The sequence below is a fragment of the Callospermophilus lateralis genome, chromosome 4 (genome assembly GCF_048772815.1).
Source record: "Callospermophilus lateralis isolate mCalLat2 chromosome 4, mCalLat2.hap1, whole genome shotgun sequence".
Taxonomy (NCBI): Eukaryota; Metazoa; Chordata; class Mammalia; order Rodentia; family Sciuridae; genus Callospermophilus; species Callospermophilus lateralis.
Window position 1 is genome coordinate 17,023,229 of NC_135308.1, and position 17,776 is coordinate 17,041,004.

At 39.2% G+C, this 17,776-nt stretch overlaps 1 protein-coding gene across 1 annotated transcript; it reads right to left on the reverse strand.

Moving 5' to 3' along the window:
- Positions 1-3,429: 3,429 nt before the first annotated feature.
- Positions 3,430-12,305, reverse strand: LOC143396453 (arylamine N-acetyltransferase 2). The gene is made up of 2 exons (XM_076852328.1): positions 12,235-12,305; positions 3,430-5,422 (listed from the first exon to the last, which is right to left on the reverse strand). Exon 2 carries the CDS (start codon positions 5,415-5,417, stop codon positions 4,545-4,547), a length of 873 nt encoding a protein of 290 aa, XP_076708443.1. The 5' UTR covers positions 5,418-5,422; positions 12,235-12,305; the 3' UTR covers positions 3,430-4,544.
- Positions 12,306-17,776: the final 5,471 nt, after the last annotated feature.

The following is a 17,776-nucleotide window of genomic DNA, read 5'->3' on the forward strand; positions in this document are numbered from 1 at the left end:
AGATTGAGCACTTAAAATATCTAGTTTTGTGTAATGTGAATTTCATCTCAAATAAGTCAAAAACAAAAAGATGATTTAGTTTCCACCTTGCAAGCTGGAGGACTCAGAAAGAGAAACCCGAGTCATCGGGTTAAGAAAACATGGGAGCCCAGACCACAGGGAGGCAACTGTGAGTACCCCATCCTGGCCCCTTTGGTGCCCTCAGTCAGCGAAGGTGCTGCTGAATGATTCCAGCACAGAGCACCCCACTCCCAGCCATGGGAGTCTCCTCAGCTTTGCCTGGACATTAGAGAACAGAAAAGAGCTCTCTCGCGTTCTTTAAATTCTAGACTCAGAGAGTGTGAGCATAAACAAGAAAGAAATAAAAAAAAAAAGAAAAAAGTTTCAAGGCAATATGTTAAGCATTAGTAGCAACTCATTAAGATTTTTAATTTTTTATTTTGTTTTTAAATGATAATGTGTGTGTGTGTGTGTGTGTGTGTGTGTGTGTGTGAGAGAGAGAGAGAGAGAGAGAGAGAGAGAGAGAGAGAAAGAGAGAGAGAGATGTATTTTGGTATCAGGGATTGAACCCAGGGCACTTAACTACTGAGCCACATCCCCAGCCCTTTTCAATATTTTATTTAAAGACAAGGTCTTGCTCAATTTCTTAGGGCCTCACTAAGTTGCTGAAGCTGGCTTTGAACTCCCGATCCTCCAAGACACTGTGATTACAGGTGTGCCCTATCACTCCCAGCTACCCCATAAATATATGGGGTAAGTTGTGTTGTTTCATTATATGCAGACACTGTGAGTTGATAAAATTAGGCTAATTAACATATCCACCACCTCAAATAGTCATCATTTCTTGTTGGTGAAAACACTTAAAATACTCTCTTAGCTATTTAGAAATACACATTATTATTACCTGTAGCCACCATGCTGTGCAATAAATCTCCAGAGCTTATTTTTTCTCGTCTAATTGAAACTTTGGACAATGTCTCCCCTTTCCCTGTCTATCCACACTCCTAGCCTATGGTAATCACCATCATACTCTCTATTCCGCAGTTTGACTTTTTAGATTGCACAGGTAAAGTGAGATCATAAGATATCTGTCTCTCTGCCTAGCTTACTTCATTTAGTATAATGTCCGTTAGATTCATCTATGTTGCTGCAAATGACAGAATTTTCTGCTTTTCAAAGGATGAATAGTTTCCATTATGAATACATTCTAAATTTGAAAAATCCATTTGTACGTTAATGGGAACTTTGGTTTTGTTTCCCTGTCTTGGCTTTTGTTAATAATGCTATAACGAATATTGACACACAGACATCTCTACAGCATACAAATTTCAATTTCTTTGGATATATACTCAGAAGTATGATTGCTGAATCCTGTGATAATTCAATTTTTAGTTATTTGAGGCACTTCCATACCATTTCCCAAAGTGTCTATATTAATTTATAATACATTCAACAGTTCTTTTATTTCCATATGTGATCAACACTTATTTTTTAAAATTTTTTAATAACAACCAACCTGACAAGTATGAAGTAATATTTCATTTTTGTTTCAATTTGCATTTCTCTGATATTAGAACTATGGAGAATTTTTAAGTGTATCTGTTGGTCATTTGCATGTCTTCTTTTAAGAAATGTCAGTTCAGGTCATTTGTCCTTGTTATATAGGAATACCATTTTATTGTTACTGAAGAGTTTGAGTTCCGTAGGTATTTTTGATATTAGCCCCTTCTCTGATATATGATTTGCCAATATTTTCTCCCAGTCTGGGCACCATCTCTTTGCACTGTTGATTGCTTCTCTTGCTGCACAGAAGCTTTTTAGTTTGATGCAATTCTATTTGTCTATTTTTGCTTGTGTTGCCTGATTTGGGGGTCCTATTCAAGATGTGATCACCCAGACCAATGTCACAGAGCATTCCCACCACGTCTCTTCCAGTAGTCTTACAGTTTCAGGCATTATGTTTAAGTCTTTAATCTATTTGGAGTTTATTCTAAAATCAGAACGAGGTAACTGTACATTTTGTTCTCTGCATGTGGGTATCCCGTTTTTTTCCAACAGCATGTAGTGAAGAGACAGTCCCTATTTTAAGTTCTTGGTGATTTTTGTCAAAAACAACTAAGATAAATGCGTGCTATCCAGGGCTCTCTCTCCTGGTTCTTTGGTCTAGATGTCAGGTTTCATGTGGTAGCATGCTATCTTTATTACCTTAGTTTCATATTGTATTTCAAAATATGGAGATGCCTCCAGTGTTTTCTTTTTGCTGAGATGACTTTGACTATTCAGAATCTGCTATGGTTTTAATGTGTTCTCTGAAAGTTCATGTGTTGGGAACTTAATCCTCAAATGCACATTAATGGTATTTGGAAGTGGGGTTTGGGGGAAGGTAAATAGGGTTAGATGAGATCATGGGGTGAGGGCCATGAAGGTGAGGGTCATGATGGATTTTATGTCTCTGTGTCTCTTCCAGTGTATTTTGGCCTTTTCCCCTTCCATGGTAGACATATTTAAGAAAAAATCAATTGCAGTGGGATGTGGTGGCACATGCTTGAAATCTCAGCAACTCAGAAGGCTGAGGCAGGAGGATTGCAAGTTCGAGACCAGACTCAGCAATTTAGTGAGACCCTAAGCAACTTGGTGAGAACCTGTCTCAAAATAAAAAAATTAAACCAAAAGAGGGATGGGGATGTAGCTCAGTGGTAAATTGCCCCTGGGGTAAATCACTAGTACCCAAAACCAAAAATAATTGGATTTGTTCAGGATACTCACAGAAAACAACTTCCTCAACTCATTGTTACAAACTGCATCTGTTTGGTGAGTCTTGCCAGCGACACAGTTCTAGCCAAAGGATAAGGAGAACTTCCTTGTTTTAAGAGTACCAGAAGTGCCCTGGTGTTGCCCAAAGAGCCAAACAAGGCCAATAGGTGAAGGAAGGTAGCAAACTCATATAGGGAAACAATTCTCATCCCCTGGTCGCACTCAGGCTCATGTCCACTTCTCCTTGGGTGTCCGCCTCACCAGTGTCTCCCAGCTGTTAGGAGGCTGCATAAAACACACATGACCGGTCCTCTTCTCCAATGCTCCAGTTCCTGCTTCTCCCTTCACCTTATTATGATGATCCCAAGTTGAATAAGGAGAATGATTTAAGAACAAAGTCTGTATTTTAACCTATAGCCCCGACACAACAACCCACAAAGAGAAAATCTGGGCACCTGATATCCTGGTAATAATGTTATCAAAGATGAAACAGGCAGATGACAGCAGGACCAGGAACTCAACTGGAGGGAAACGATGAATGACAGAAGGGACGATTGTGCGGTACAATAGGTGAGATAGCAAAAGAACTCCCATCAGATGCTCACCTGCCACCCCAAACACTAATGACATTATTCAGTCACACATATAACAAACATTTATTTAGAGACCGACCTAGATTAGGTATGTTCAATACTTATTTTACCTCTGAGGAACCACAGCCACAGAATCACCCAGTATTTCAGTTAAGTAATTTGCCCGGTGTCCATAGCATTTGGAACTTAAATATACACAAAGTACCTCATGTGTTTTCCTTTTAAGGCAAAGTGTGGAAGGAGGTAAAAGAATATAATTAGAAAATAAGAAATAGGATGAGAGGAAGATTCTCTTGCAGAAGAACCACGTCACCCCCTAATATCCTAACACCTCCAAATGGAACCTTTCGTTCATATTATTTTAGCCAATGATGCTCTAACATTACCTCACTAAAAAGGTTTGTCTAGAAAATAGGTAACTCATCATTCATAATAAACATTTTAAATACAAATTATTTAATACTAGAAGTTGGAAATTCTAAATATCAGTATTCCCATATTAAGAAAAGGAGTATATCAACAACTGAAGCTCTATAAAGACCCCTGGAAGAAATCACTAGCTGAATGGCCCTGTTGGTACCCAGCATCAGCAATATAGTTCTTGCCACTGATGGTCACATACTCCTGTGTACTGGGTGAAGTCTCATCTTAAGGACTAGTAGGCTATTCAAAACCAATATTATAGCTCTTCCTTCTCTGTTACATTCCAATCCCGAATCATAAATCTGATGTTTTATAAAAATTGGGTAATGTATGTATGCTAGCTGAATTTAATGGCAATTATTTTTTCACTCTTCTCTTTACTACCAGTATAAATTTTCTGTGACTTCAACAATAAACCAGTGTTGAAACATTTTCCAGCATAAGTAGGGCTGGGTTCTAAGAAAACAACATCATTATTAAAATGCTTTTATTAGTATTAATTTTGAAAGGAGGGTGGTTATGTTCCTGGAAAAAAAAAGCCATTTAGTTATACATGATGACATTTTTATGGGTGAAATGAAATGATGTGTAGGGTTTTCTTCAAAATAATGTGGGGGCTCAAAGGTTATGATAGGTCATCAGTTCATTGTTGGTAATCTGAGAAATCAATATGCAGGTTTATTATTTTATTATCTATAATCTTGAATAGATTTGAAATTTTATATAGTAAAAAGTGTAAGGAAGTGTTATTAAAGACCATGCTTGCTGCTTCTCCTAAATAGTAAAATATCGATCACCATGTTTGGGCACTAGTTTTCTCTCTAGAGAAATATGAAATATAGTTTTCAACACTTCTTTGACTTCTTCCTCATTCAGAGTCTTAAACTCTACCAGGTCGACACCGTCCTTATAGGTGAATCTCCTATAGGTGAGGGTGAAGCCCACTAAACAGTGAACCCCTTCTGGGGTCTGCAAGGAACAAAATGATTTACTTGTAAACACAGAAGCTGGGGATGTCTGAAGGTATGTATTCACAGACTCAAAATCTTCAATTGTTCGAGGTTCAAGAGTAAAGGAGTAGATTTTTCGGTGTTTATTCATCTCTAGGAGGTCGGAATTGAGAAATTCTTGGTTTGGAATGTGCTGCTCTCTTCTGATTTGGTCCAGGTACCAGATGCGTTCCTCCTCTGTCAAGCGGAAGATGCATGGCACCTGAGGCTGATCCTTTCCAGAAATTAATTCCAGAGGCTGCCACATCTGGTAGGAGCGTCCAAACCCAGCATCAGCAATATAGTTCTTGCCACTGATGGTCACTTGTAATAGAAGGTGAATCATACCACTGCTGTATTTGTTGGCTGGAGTGTTGTAAACGTAGCCTCCCAACATAGTGGTCTGAAAACCCATTGTGGTCAGAGCCCAGTAAAGAAGATGATTGACCTGGAGGCACCACCCACCCCGCTTCCTCCTCACAACTTGATCAAAAATGGTTTCTAAGTCCAACTCCATAGATTCCCCACAGTGAATATTAAGGTTCTCAAAGGGGATAGCTCGGATCTGGTGCTGAAGAATGTCAGTTAATGTTTCCAAGTCCAATTTGTTCCTAGAGTTCTTATAGCCAATTCTTTCAAAATATGCTTCAATGTCCATGGTCCCTAAAGTAAGGAAAATAAAAACAAAACCAAAAACAAATTATGCTAGTTTTGCACTTGGATTTCCTAGAGCAGCCTAACTTTAGCTAGAATGTGTTTTAAATATGTAGATACAACTAATGCTTGCAAATATCTGTAATAAGTTTTCGCTTTGATTGGAGGAAACGATATAAACTCATAGTTCATTAAAGTTCCAGGGACCCTTAGCAGGAAAATTTGATCATTTCTTCCATCCTTCAAGTATTAGAAACTAGAAATCCAGATTAAATGATGAATCAAATGATAACCAGTTTAGATGTGGTTTTCTTAGTGACGAATAACCCTGAGTTCCAATTGATATCCATTAAGATAGGCTTCTAAATGGTTCTGGATTCAAACAGAATTCTACAGTAGAGTAAATGGCATTTATGGAACCTGACCCACTCAAATTTCCCTTTAGCAGAATCTTACATAAGTTCTGCACTCAAAGATTTATGTTGATTCCCTCACTAATTGATCGATTAGCTCAACGAATATTTTACTGGGCTAGAGGTTTATCTTGTTGGTAGAGAGGCTATGGGGCCAATCCCTAGCACAAAAAGTAACTAACTAAATATATAAATAAAAGTTTACTTCCTGCCCTCTAAAATCTTACATTTCAGTGGGAATTACAATGACACAGATAGTTAACTGAGTAAATGAATAAATCACGTAATTTACGGGAGTGTGGTAAGAGCCCTTGGGAAAACTAAAGCAATAAGTAGGAATAGTAAGTGCACAGGAGGATCTCAGTTACAAAGAACGTGTTTAAGAAATCCTCACTGAGACTGTAAGGATTCTAGAGAGTTAGCAGGGGAAGTAGATCTGAAGTTTGCCACATTTCCCCTCAAGCTAGTAGAGTCACTGCATTTCTTCTCACCCCAACTCGAACCAGTACCCGTTCTCAACACTTGGATGAGTTCAGCCTGTAACACAGAGGCTCAGCCATAAGAGACATTTACTCAGTCCACCCCAGTCCCTCTTGGCCTCCTTAGCCAGTCTGTACTGAATACACAGGAAGAGAGGAGAAAGCTCACCTAAGAGGAGTAGGTGGCTTACCCGTGACTGGCCACGGGACTGATGCATATGCATTATTCTTTTTTTTCTCTGTAATTCTATAATTTGTTTTCAAATGTTTGTTAGGGGCCTTAGTACTGGTGACATGAACCACATTTGACTGTGTGTTCTGTGATTAAACATAAGCAGTAGTCCATTACTAAAGCTGTGGTGTAAGGTGTGATACTGCAAACACCTGGGAAGTTGTGGCCAGGGAAAGAGCTCCTCAAAACTACTAGTTTTACATGTTGACTGGCAGCATCTCTGTGCAGTAACAGACCCCCTTTTTTTCAGCTTGATCATTAGAGGAGAAGACAACCCAGGAGCAGGCAGTGTGCCCGCCTAGATAGGGAGCCTTTGGGGAACCTTAAAAAGGTACTTTTTAACCACATTCCGCAAGTTGAACATAAGTTGATTTCAAAAAGTTGTAATTCAAAAGCCTTAGGATGTTTCCTCTTCCTGGAACAAACTCTAGAAATGATAGGAAATGTGGCTTCAAAAAATGTATAACATGATTCTTCTTGAAAACAAAGGGTAGTTTTGTGGACCATAAATCGTGAAGAATCCCTGAACGTCACAGGGAGTGCACTGCACAGTAAAGGAAACCTCTGAGTTGCACAAGAAGGGTACAGGAAGGCTGATCACAGAAGATGGAAAGAACCCTGATGAGCTTTAAGCTTGGAGGCTGTGGAACTCACCAGGAGGGTACCCAGGAGCCACCAACCACGTGATTAATTGTCATGGGAGCAGCAGGCACGGTGAACTATGGTCCATGTCCCCGATTACTACTAAGATAAACACCAAAGGCTAGTGGTAGCACCTGGTCTTCCTTCGGTGACAACTATAACTGGGGACCAAGGGTAGAAAAACAAAGTAATGCCCTTAATGTAAGGAGTCCACAGAAAGAAAGAGGGGCACTTATATGTGGAAAATATGCCACCAAAGAGTCTCTTGTCATAGTCATCTTTCTGCACCTCCTCTGAAAGGCAGGAGTCCAAGCCCAACGCTAGATGGACACCTCACCTGTAACACTAGACTCAAAGAAAAAAGTAACGGTGGAGACAGAGCCATTTATTCATGAATGGAAAGACAAAACAAATGAAAAGAGACTGTGAGCTGTGTTAGAAGAAAAGATATGACCTGCAAAAATTGCATGACCAAAAGACAAGAAATGGAAGAAGGAATATAAAATGAATAGATAGAAGTTCTTTTCAGGCACTTGGCAGTATAGAGGATGTAAAATGACTCAATAATAAATACTAAAAACAAGATGATGAAATAATATGGTTTGTGAAAAGAAAGATTTCAGAATTTAGAAAATTCATTAAGATTCATTAAAATTAATTAATTTAACATAGACAGAGCTTATACTTAGTCATAAGCGAGAAGAATTATTTAGATGAACCATAATTAGTTATGTGGAAAAAAACTTGATATTCATATAAAGACTAATGAAAAGATAATGCCATTCCCACATTAAAAGAAAAGCTAATCAATACAGAAAGGAAAGAAAAGCCACATCATGCTTCTGAAGAGAAGAATATGAAAAGTAAAATAGAAAATATATACAAGATAGATATATATAAAGAAATATTTTCCAGAAAGGAAAAAGAAATCAAATTTGGAAAACAAGAGACAAGAGTCTTGGAAACTTTTGATTCTACGTACTTGACATCGACACATATTCTGCTTAAATTTTTGAAACTCATAATTTAAAAGAACTACTCAAGCATCTGTCAGAGAAAGAACTTCATATGGAAGAAAATATCAGGCTGGCAACAGAATGTTCCCCGGAAATATCCAAAGGTGCAGTCCTAGAACTATGTCTACAAAGTATCGGAAGAGTGTATGATCCTGACATGGGCTTTGTGTTAGTATTTTATTGAATCATAACAGCAACCTGCATCCGATGATGATTTGAAATGTGGAAGAACTTGACAAAGGCAACCAGTGTGAGCTATCCTGAGGAAGTCTCTCCTCCTCACTGGCCAGAACCAAGTAAATCAAAAGGAAAACTAAGAAGTAGACCACAACAAAGGACTGATGTGAGCACTGGCTCCTTTAATAGCAAACGAAGGGGAGAAAAGTGATGAGCATTACGGCTATTGAAGAAGCCATTTCAGCTTATCCAAAAATAGAAGCAAGAAAGATTAAATCTGAAGATTGAGAAAGACCAGAACTAGGAAGTTCTGTCCAGCACTGCCAACTCTGGAACTCTTACACGATAAACTTAGGGACATTGAAATTTTGAGTTTATTGGAACAGACAGAACTACATCAATCAGGGAGCACCAGATCACAAGCACTCAATGTCCCCGGCGAAGGGAGGAAGAAAGGGCAAGAGAGACACTTCTATAGGATGTTCCCACAAAGAGCACAAAAACCATATTTCATTAGATAAAGTGGAAAATTCTTAGGTACGGGTTAGTTGGCGGCTTCTGATTGGTAAAGTTTCTGGTTTTCTTCTGTTGTTTACCTTGGGAATGTAAAGCACTGGAGTCACCCAGGCCAGTGGTTACCTGATTAAAATTCTGTAAACAATCATATTCTGGTGAAATTACTGAAAGCTGAGTGTTATGGTTTGGATGTTCAGTCTCATACAAAAGCTCACATATGAGGCAATGCCAGAAGGTTTAGAGAAGAAATGATTGGGTTATGAGAGTCTTAACACAATCCGTGAATTAGTCCTGATGGGATTAACTGAGTGGTAGCTGAAGATGGATAGGGTATGGCTGCAAGAGCTGGGCTTTGGGGGTGTGCCTTTGGGGTACATATTTTGTATGTGAAGTCTCTCTCTCTCTCTCTGCTTCCTGATCATCACGTGAGCTGCTTCCCTCAGCCACACTCTTCCACCATGATGTCCTCACCTCACGCCCAAAGAAATGGAGCTGGCTGCCTATGGACCGAGACTTCTGGAACTGTGAGCCCCCAAATAAACTTTTCTTCCCTTCAGTTGTTCTGATCGGGGCTTTAAGTCATAGCAGTGAAAAAGCTGACTAAAACGGTGAGGCAGAAAGCATGTAGGTGAATAAAATAGGGAGGGATAGAGCTGGGAGAGAATTGGAGAGTGCTAAAATAATTTAAAACATTAAAAAAAAGAAAAACCCTCAGTTCACATGAGCCCACTGGATCATTGGTCTCCACCAGCAGCACAGAAGTGTCAAGAACAGAGAATGTCAGTGCACCTAGAGAGGACGCATGGGTGGGGAGGACCCAGGACTGAGTCACCGTGGGGACAATGCTGTCTACAAGTCACCTAGATTCTTTAGATTGCTTTCACCATGTCATGGTGCCCCTGGCCTGGCTTGTGCCATTATCCTTAAGAACCTGCACCCTGGATTCTCTTTGAGGGACTGCTGGAGCTTCTTGCCCTCATTAGCTTGGAGCTAGCCATGCCGGGAATTGACATCTGGCAGCCCAGTGTTCATGATCTGAACTCCCAGCTGCCTTGCTTGGGTCTCACCACACTTTAAGTTATAATTTACATCCCGACACAGCAGGGTTTCTCCAGGACTTCCTTACGTCACTTGCACAGGGACCCTTGTCCCAATGTCTGAATTTTGGGAATCTGACCGAAGTCACCAGTGTGGTCACTTTGGAGAGTTGTGTGAAAGATACCCACAATGAGGTGACTTCTAGAGGGCTTGGAGGCCATGAAAATGGCTTGCATTTTTTCTGTAGATCACATGAATATTGTTTTGTCCAATGGCCAACATGCAACAGTTGGATTAATTGTGGTAATTTATCTCTAAAACATGGTGTTCCAATGACAGATCACCATGTGGGATATTCCTCAGGAGAGTGGGTTGACAGACAGAACCTATTCAATTCCAGGTCTTCGGGATCTCTGCATCATTCATGTGATTTTCGGCTTTTTTGTTAAACCCTTATTTTCTCCCGCAGTAGAGTTGTGAGCAAGAGCCCAACCTAGAAGAATTAAAAGCAGACTGAAGCTGGGCACACGCCTATATTCCCAGTGGGATCGGGAGGCTGAGGCAGGAGGATCTTGAGTTCAAAGCTAGCCTCAGCAATGGCCCTAAGCAACTTAGTGAAATCCTGTTTCTAAATAAAACACAATAAAGTGCTGAGATGTGGCTCAGTGATCGAGTGCCCCTGAGTTCAATCTCCAGTATCACCCACCCACCCCCAAAAAAGGCAGACTGATCCAGAGGGAGGCTGTGCACAAGATGCTGCTGTTATATCTTCAAGTTATAAGCAGCACAAACCCTGTTAGGGATTGTGGTAGAAACTTCTACACCTACTGCATAGGTTACTAGCAATATGGAATAGAAGACTTCCAAGGAAAGCTAATGAACTGCTTTTATTTTTGTATGAATACTATTTCTATTTCTTTTTATCTCTTCTTTAATTTCTACTACAGTGAAGTACCCAGCATCCCATGCTTTTGACACTATACCCCAGCCAACCTGCTGACTATCTGTGTGGAAAAGGACTTGCTAGGCTGGGCACAGCTAAAGACTGTTATTCGGGGCTGGGGATGTGGCTCAAGTGGTAGTGTGCTTGCTTAGCATGCATGAGGCATTGGGTTTGATTCTCAGCACCACATAAAAATAAAATAAAGATATTGTGTCCACCTAAAACTAAAAAATAAATATTAAAAAAATAAAGACTATTATTCAACAGTCCTTGGTGTGCAAAAGAACTGTCTCAGCCATAGCTCCCTGGGAATGCCTTCAGTGGCTAAGAAGCGGGTACAGGGTACCATTGAAGGCCAGGAAGCAAACCTGAAGAGTGGCTAGAGCTGAAGGTGGTGAGGCCAAGAAATAAGTCTCCTGCAGGGGCAGCTAGAGAGCTGACAGCCAGAAAGCTCCTTTTGAGGGACAGGGTGTGCCCAGCTGTTCTGTGTCTGAGGCAGTAGGAGGGGCAGGGACAGGAAAGGGAGAGAGCAGTTTAACAGGAAAGAGCCAGCGAGAGGACTGTCGTGTGGGCATCCTGCCAGAGGACAGAGCAGAGTCCAGAGCACAGAGTCCCCTGCTCCTGGACAGCCCTGCCTAGGGAGGCTCCTTGCTCCTGGGTAATTTGTAGTCAGTGTTCAGGGGGACACCCTACTCTCAGGAACAGTGAAGCAGTTGACTTTTCATCCCTTATAGCTCCTCAAGACCCTCCCCACTAAGCCTCCTTCCAATATGATAAACATTCCCCCAGGAATTTCTCTAGACATTGCAGATAAGAAAATCCAGACCCGCAGGACATTGGGGACCATTGGGGGTTTCTGATCAGCTCAAGCAAAAGGAGCAGGATTGTTATGAGTCTGCTCCCTGCAGGATTAACTGGACCTTGGGACACACCCAGTAGAGGACAGAGGACAGTGTCCAAAGTTTCCAAGAGAGAAACCCAGTTGAAGAATCTCCCTTAAATGCTGCTACCTTTTAATACACCGATGAGTCTGCATGACAAGCTTATGTACCATTATTAGCTCCTTGTTACTGATGGGAAAGGGAGCTTCAGAGACACTAAAAGAGTTGTTCAAGTTCTCTCTGCTAGAATGTGCTGTGGCCCTGCCTGTCACCCAGGGGGTGTGAACTGAGAGTCTGTTAGATTCCTCATCATGCTGCATAGCATTTACAGCATTACTTCCAAGCAGGAGCCACCCAACTCTCTGAACAACTTAGAACTTGAAATTCAGGACAGGGTAGAATCTAGCCTTCTGCACTCCCTTTGAGATCAGAGGAAACCCCAGTTTCAAAGCCCACTGCAGGTCAGTGGGGGAACTCCACTCACCAGGTTACCAGAGCCTGAGACCAGGAACCAGGCTGTGTGCAGTCTGCCTCTTCCTAGGTCTGCAGAGGAAGTGCTCTCTTTGGTTACCAAATTGTCCCACCCCCAGAGTCTGATTACAGTCCTCCCAGGGATCTCTGGGAAATGTAGTTGCAGGGCTTCCTGTGCCCCAGTGGACCTCTCCTTCCATGTTTTCCTGAGGAGGTGTGGGGATTTATATTATCTGATGGTTCACACGCCTCAGTTTGTGAGGGACCTTTGTATTTCACATAGTTACTGCTCTCTGGGAGCTTGAGCCAGGCTTCCTGAGGTGAAGTGGAAGTTCAGAGCTTGGAAAGGGCACAGGGAAAGCTGTTCCAGTAACCTAGAGTGGGTAGAAGAAGGTGGAAGCTTACTGTCTTCACCAATTCCTGAGATCTTTATTTTCATTTTTTAAAAAGTTCTCTCATCCTCATTCCCTTTTACCTCTCCATTGGAAGGCACTGGCACCATGAGAAGTGTCTGTACTTTGTCTGTGCGTGTGGTGTGAGTGTGACATGTGTTGTATGGTTTTGTTCTGCTGGTGTTTCTATTTACATTAATGATATGGGTCTATACTCTTGCAATTTCTCATTCTTTTCCACTATATTTATTACACTGTATTTTAAAAGTTGTCTTCATGATATGATGGATGCTTGTGCTATTTCTTTGGCACCTATTTTTCTATTACATTCCTCTGGTTTCCTGCTTTATAACCTTTGTAATTCTCTACCTGAAGGATTTCTGGTGGTCTGTGCTTGGGCAGGATGATTAGACCCACAGATAATGCTCCTGGGACAGCCACTCAGTAAAGATGATGGGAATTAGAAAGTGCATATCCCCTTCCTTCCTTCCTTCCTTCCTTCCTTCCTTCCTTCCTTCCTTCCTTCCTTCCTTCCTTCCTTCCTTCCTCCCTCCCTCCCTCCCTCCCTCCCTTCCTTCCTTTCTTCCATGCTGGGGATTGAACCCAGGGCCTCATGCATGCCAGACAACCACTTAGCCCTAACCTATATTCCTAGCTCTCACGCCCCATTTTCTAATTCCTCAATTGGGTTTTTCTAAAGCATACGAAACACTGCCTCCTAGTGTTGTCCAGTGTGATTGTGCTTCATTTGTCCATAGGCAACCTTCCAAGGATGCCTCCTTTATTCATTTTTAAACCACGTATTTATCTTTCATCCTTCCCATCACTGAGTCTTGGTTATAATCACCTGCCTTTAGAATCACCACCCTAACCAATACTTTCCAACTATTCCACTGTTACAAAAACTACTATGTTGCGATATCCTCTATTGTTTTTAAGTAATATTCCCCTTCCTACCTTTCTCTTTTCCTTATTATGATAATTAGAATTTGAAGATAGAGAATAATTAATATTGGAATAATTCTGTGGGTTAAGCTAACGTCCTAAAGTTGAAATTCATAATCAGAAAATATGAGTTATAGAAAAGTAAAGATTCAGATTTTGAAGTACAAGTCATTCTCTTAGATCTTAGGCATCTGATGACTTCTCAATATTTACTCAAGGTCGAAGCAGGTAGATGACAGTTGGAGCAGAATTTTGTTTTACTTTAAAAATTTTTAATAGTAAATTGTGATTATACTTAACAATGTTTCCATTGTGATACATCCATAACTTCACATAGCATAATTTAATCTAATTCACTCACCCATATCTTTACTTTTTGTCCTCTCCTCCTCTCCTTAACCCATTCGCTATACTTCTGATCTCCCTTGAATTTTCATGAGATCGTTTTTGCCCCTTTTTTCTTTAGCTCCCTCATATGAGACAAAACATATGACCCTTGACTCTTTGAGTCTGGCTTTTTTTCTACTTCAAATGATATTCTGTAGTTCCATCCAACTTTCCTGCAAATGATGTAATTTCATTCCTCCTTATAATTGAATAAAATTCCATTGTATATCTATACCACATTTTTTATCCATTCATCTGTTCATGAACAGACTGGTTTTATAACAACTTGGCCATTGTGAATTACTCTGCTATGAACATGGGTATGCATATATCACTAGAGTTTGCTGGCTTTAATTCTTTTGAATAAATACTAAGGAGTGGTTTAGCTAGGTCTTAGCTTATGCAATCTTATGGTGGTTCTTTCCTGTCTTTTTTTTTTTTTTTTTTTTTTGTGTGGTGGTGCTAGGGATTGAACCCAGGGCCTTGTGCTCTACCAATTTAGATATATCCTCAGCCCCTTCCTTATCTTTTGAGGAACTTCTGTACTGATTTCCATAGTGGTTGTACTAATGTGCAATTGCACCAGAAGTGTGAGTGTTCCTTTTTTTCCTGCATCCTCACCAACTTTTGTTATTTTTGATGATTGCCATTCTAACTGGAGTAAGATGAAATCTCAGTGTAGTTTTGATTTGCATTTCGCTGATTGCTAATGATGCTGAACATTTTTTTCATGTATTTGTTGGCAATTTGTATTTCTACTTTTATAAAGTATCTGTTCAGTTTATTTTCCCATTTATTTATTGGGATATTTGTTTTTATGATGCTAAGATTTTTGAGTGTTTAATATTTCTGGATATTAATCCTGACAAAACTTTTTTCTCCCAATCTGTAGGCTATCTTTTTATGCCATTAGCTGCTTCCTATTGTGGGGTGCCCAACACCCCAACAGAGTAAGTTTCTGCTCAGGAGGTGTGAGCCACCTGGGAAGCAAAACTCTGAAATAATTAGTAAGAAAAAGAGAGAGCCAGAAATTAGATATAAAAAGTGGAGTGTCTCATGGGTTTTCCTGTCCTAATAGGAGCTGGAACTGAATAACTGAACAAAGGCTCCGATTATTTATTTAAAGGGGATTACATCAAAGGGAGGGATAAAGTCTCAGCAGGAGGAATCTTGGTAGTCTTGGTTTGGTGCTTGCTCCTTGGTGTGGCAGGGATCTTGCAGTAAACAGGTTGATTGTCATTTTGGCAAGTCGCACTCATCTCAGAGGGGCTCTGTGGCTCCAGCAGGTCACCCCCTCTCCCATGCTGAGCTGAACTTGTGGTGAAGCTGGGTTGGAAGCCACATCAACCAGGCATTCTCAAACCAGCAGGGTTACTGCTGGGAGTTTCTGATACTAGCCCTTCCTGCCTAATGGCTTCAACATCCTGTTAGTTCACGGATGGCTTCCCAAAGATTTCAGTTCTGTGTGGATTTTAAATTTGATTCCATACATTTATTAATCTTTTTTTTTAATTTCTAAGTTTTAGGAGTCTTAGTGAGGAAGTCATTGCCTGTACCCAACATATTAGAGTGTTGACCCTATATTTTCTTCTGGCTATTGCAAGGTTTCAGGTCTCATTTCTATATCTTTAATCCACTTTGAGTTGACTTTTGTGAAGGCTGAGATCGGGATCTAGTTTTATTCTTCTGCATAAGGATATCCAGTTTTCACAGCACCATTTGTTAGACAGATTTCCTTTCCTTCAACTTAGCATGTTTTTGTATTGTTTTCAAGGATCAGCTGATTGTTACCTGTGTGGGTTTGTCTCTGGGTCTTCTATTTGACTCCACTGGTCTACGTGTCTGTTCTTATGCCAGTCCCAGGCTGTTTTTGTTACTGTAGTTCTGTAGTGTAATTTGAAATTGGGTATAGCGATGCCCCCAGCAGTGCTTTTTGGCTATTTTGGACATTTTATTCTTCTATATGAAATTTAGGACTGTATTTTCTTATTTTGTGAAGAATGTCATTGGTATTTTGTTGGTGATCACATTGAATCTGTAGATCTCTTTTGGTAATATAGCTCTTTTAATATTAATTTAAATAATATTAATATTAATAAAATAATTAAATAACAATAAAATAATGTTAATAAAATAATATTAATATTAGTTTAAATATTAATTCTCCCTATCCAAGAAAGTGGAAAGTCCTTCAATCATTTAATGTCTTCTCCAATTTTTTTCTTCATAATACTGTAATTTTCATTGTGGAGGTCTTTTACCTCCTTGTTTAGATTTATTCCTAGGTTTTTTAAAATTTATTTTTTGAGACTATTGTGAATATAATTATTTTCCTGATTTTTTTAAGCATATTTATTACAGATGTATGGAAGAGGTGTTGATTTTTGTTTGTTGATTTGTATTCTGATAATTTGCTGAATTTGTTTAACAGCTATAGAAATATATATAGAGAGATAGATAGATAGATAGATAGATGTTTTTTCTTTTTTTTTTTTACAAAGAAACATTTTTTATTCCTCAAAATTCTAACTTTTAGCAATCATTTTCTGAACATTTGTTGATTTGCATATGCACATTTTTCTATGTATAGATCCAGTAAAAAGATTTAAAATATATAATTGTTAGATTATAGATACCTCAACTTTTTAAAAATGGAGTCCTACTATATCTGACATTTTATTTTATTTTTTTTAATTTTTGATGTTTTTTTTTAAATTATTTATTTTTGCATTACAATTCTTTTTTTTTTTTAAAGAAAGAGTGAGAAACAGAGGGAGAGAGAGAGAGAATTTTTTAACATTTATTTTTTTTTAGTACTTGGCGGACACAACATCTTTGTTTGTATGTGGTGCTGAGGATCGAACCCGGGCCGCACGCATGCCAGGCGAGCGCGCTACCACTTGAGCCACATCCCCAGCCCACATTACAATTCTTAATAAACCTTTATACCACAATTTATCATATCTCTGATTGTATATAAGGTATGTTGACACCAAATTCACATCTTCATACATGTATTTCGTATAATGATGAGGGTCTCCTTTCACCATATATGTTTTCTAATATAACGTCATATCATATACAAAAAGTAGTAATTTTACTTATCCCTTAGTTGAAACTCTTTAATTTCCTTCACTTGCCCAATTGCTCTAGCTAAAATTTCAACTAGTATATTGAATAGGGATGTTGAAAGTGGACATCCTCATCTGGTTTCTAATTTAGAGGAAATACTTTCAGTTTTATTCCTCATTCAGTATGATGTTTTCTTTGGATTTATCATATATATAGCCTTTATAATATTGAGGTAAATTCCTTCTATTCCTAATTTCTTCAGTGTTTTCAACGTGAATGGGTGATGAACTTTGTTGAAGGCTTTTCCTGCATTGATTTAAAGGTTATGTGATTTTTGTCCTTTATTCTAATAAAGATAAGTTATATTTATTGATTTGTGTAGATTGAACCATCCTTACATCCCTGGAATGAAACCAACTTAATTATGAAACACAGTTTTCCTAATGCATTTTTGTACACAAATTTCTAATATTTTATTAAGTATTTTTGCATTTATGTTTACCAGGGACATTGGTCTTTCTTTCCTTGATAAGTCCTCATGTGGTTTTGATACCAAGATGTTACTGAATTCATAGGATACATTTGGGAGTCCCTCCTTTTCTATTTCATGAAATAACTTGAACACTATTGGGATTTGTTCTTTAAAGTTCTAATAGAATTCATCTTGGTTTTAGGGCTTTTCTTTGTGGAAGGCTTTTTATTACTGCTTTGAGTTCATTGCTTATTATTTGTAAGTTTAGATTTTCTATATCCACTTGA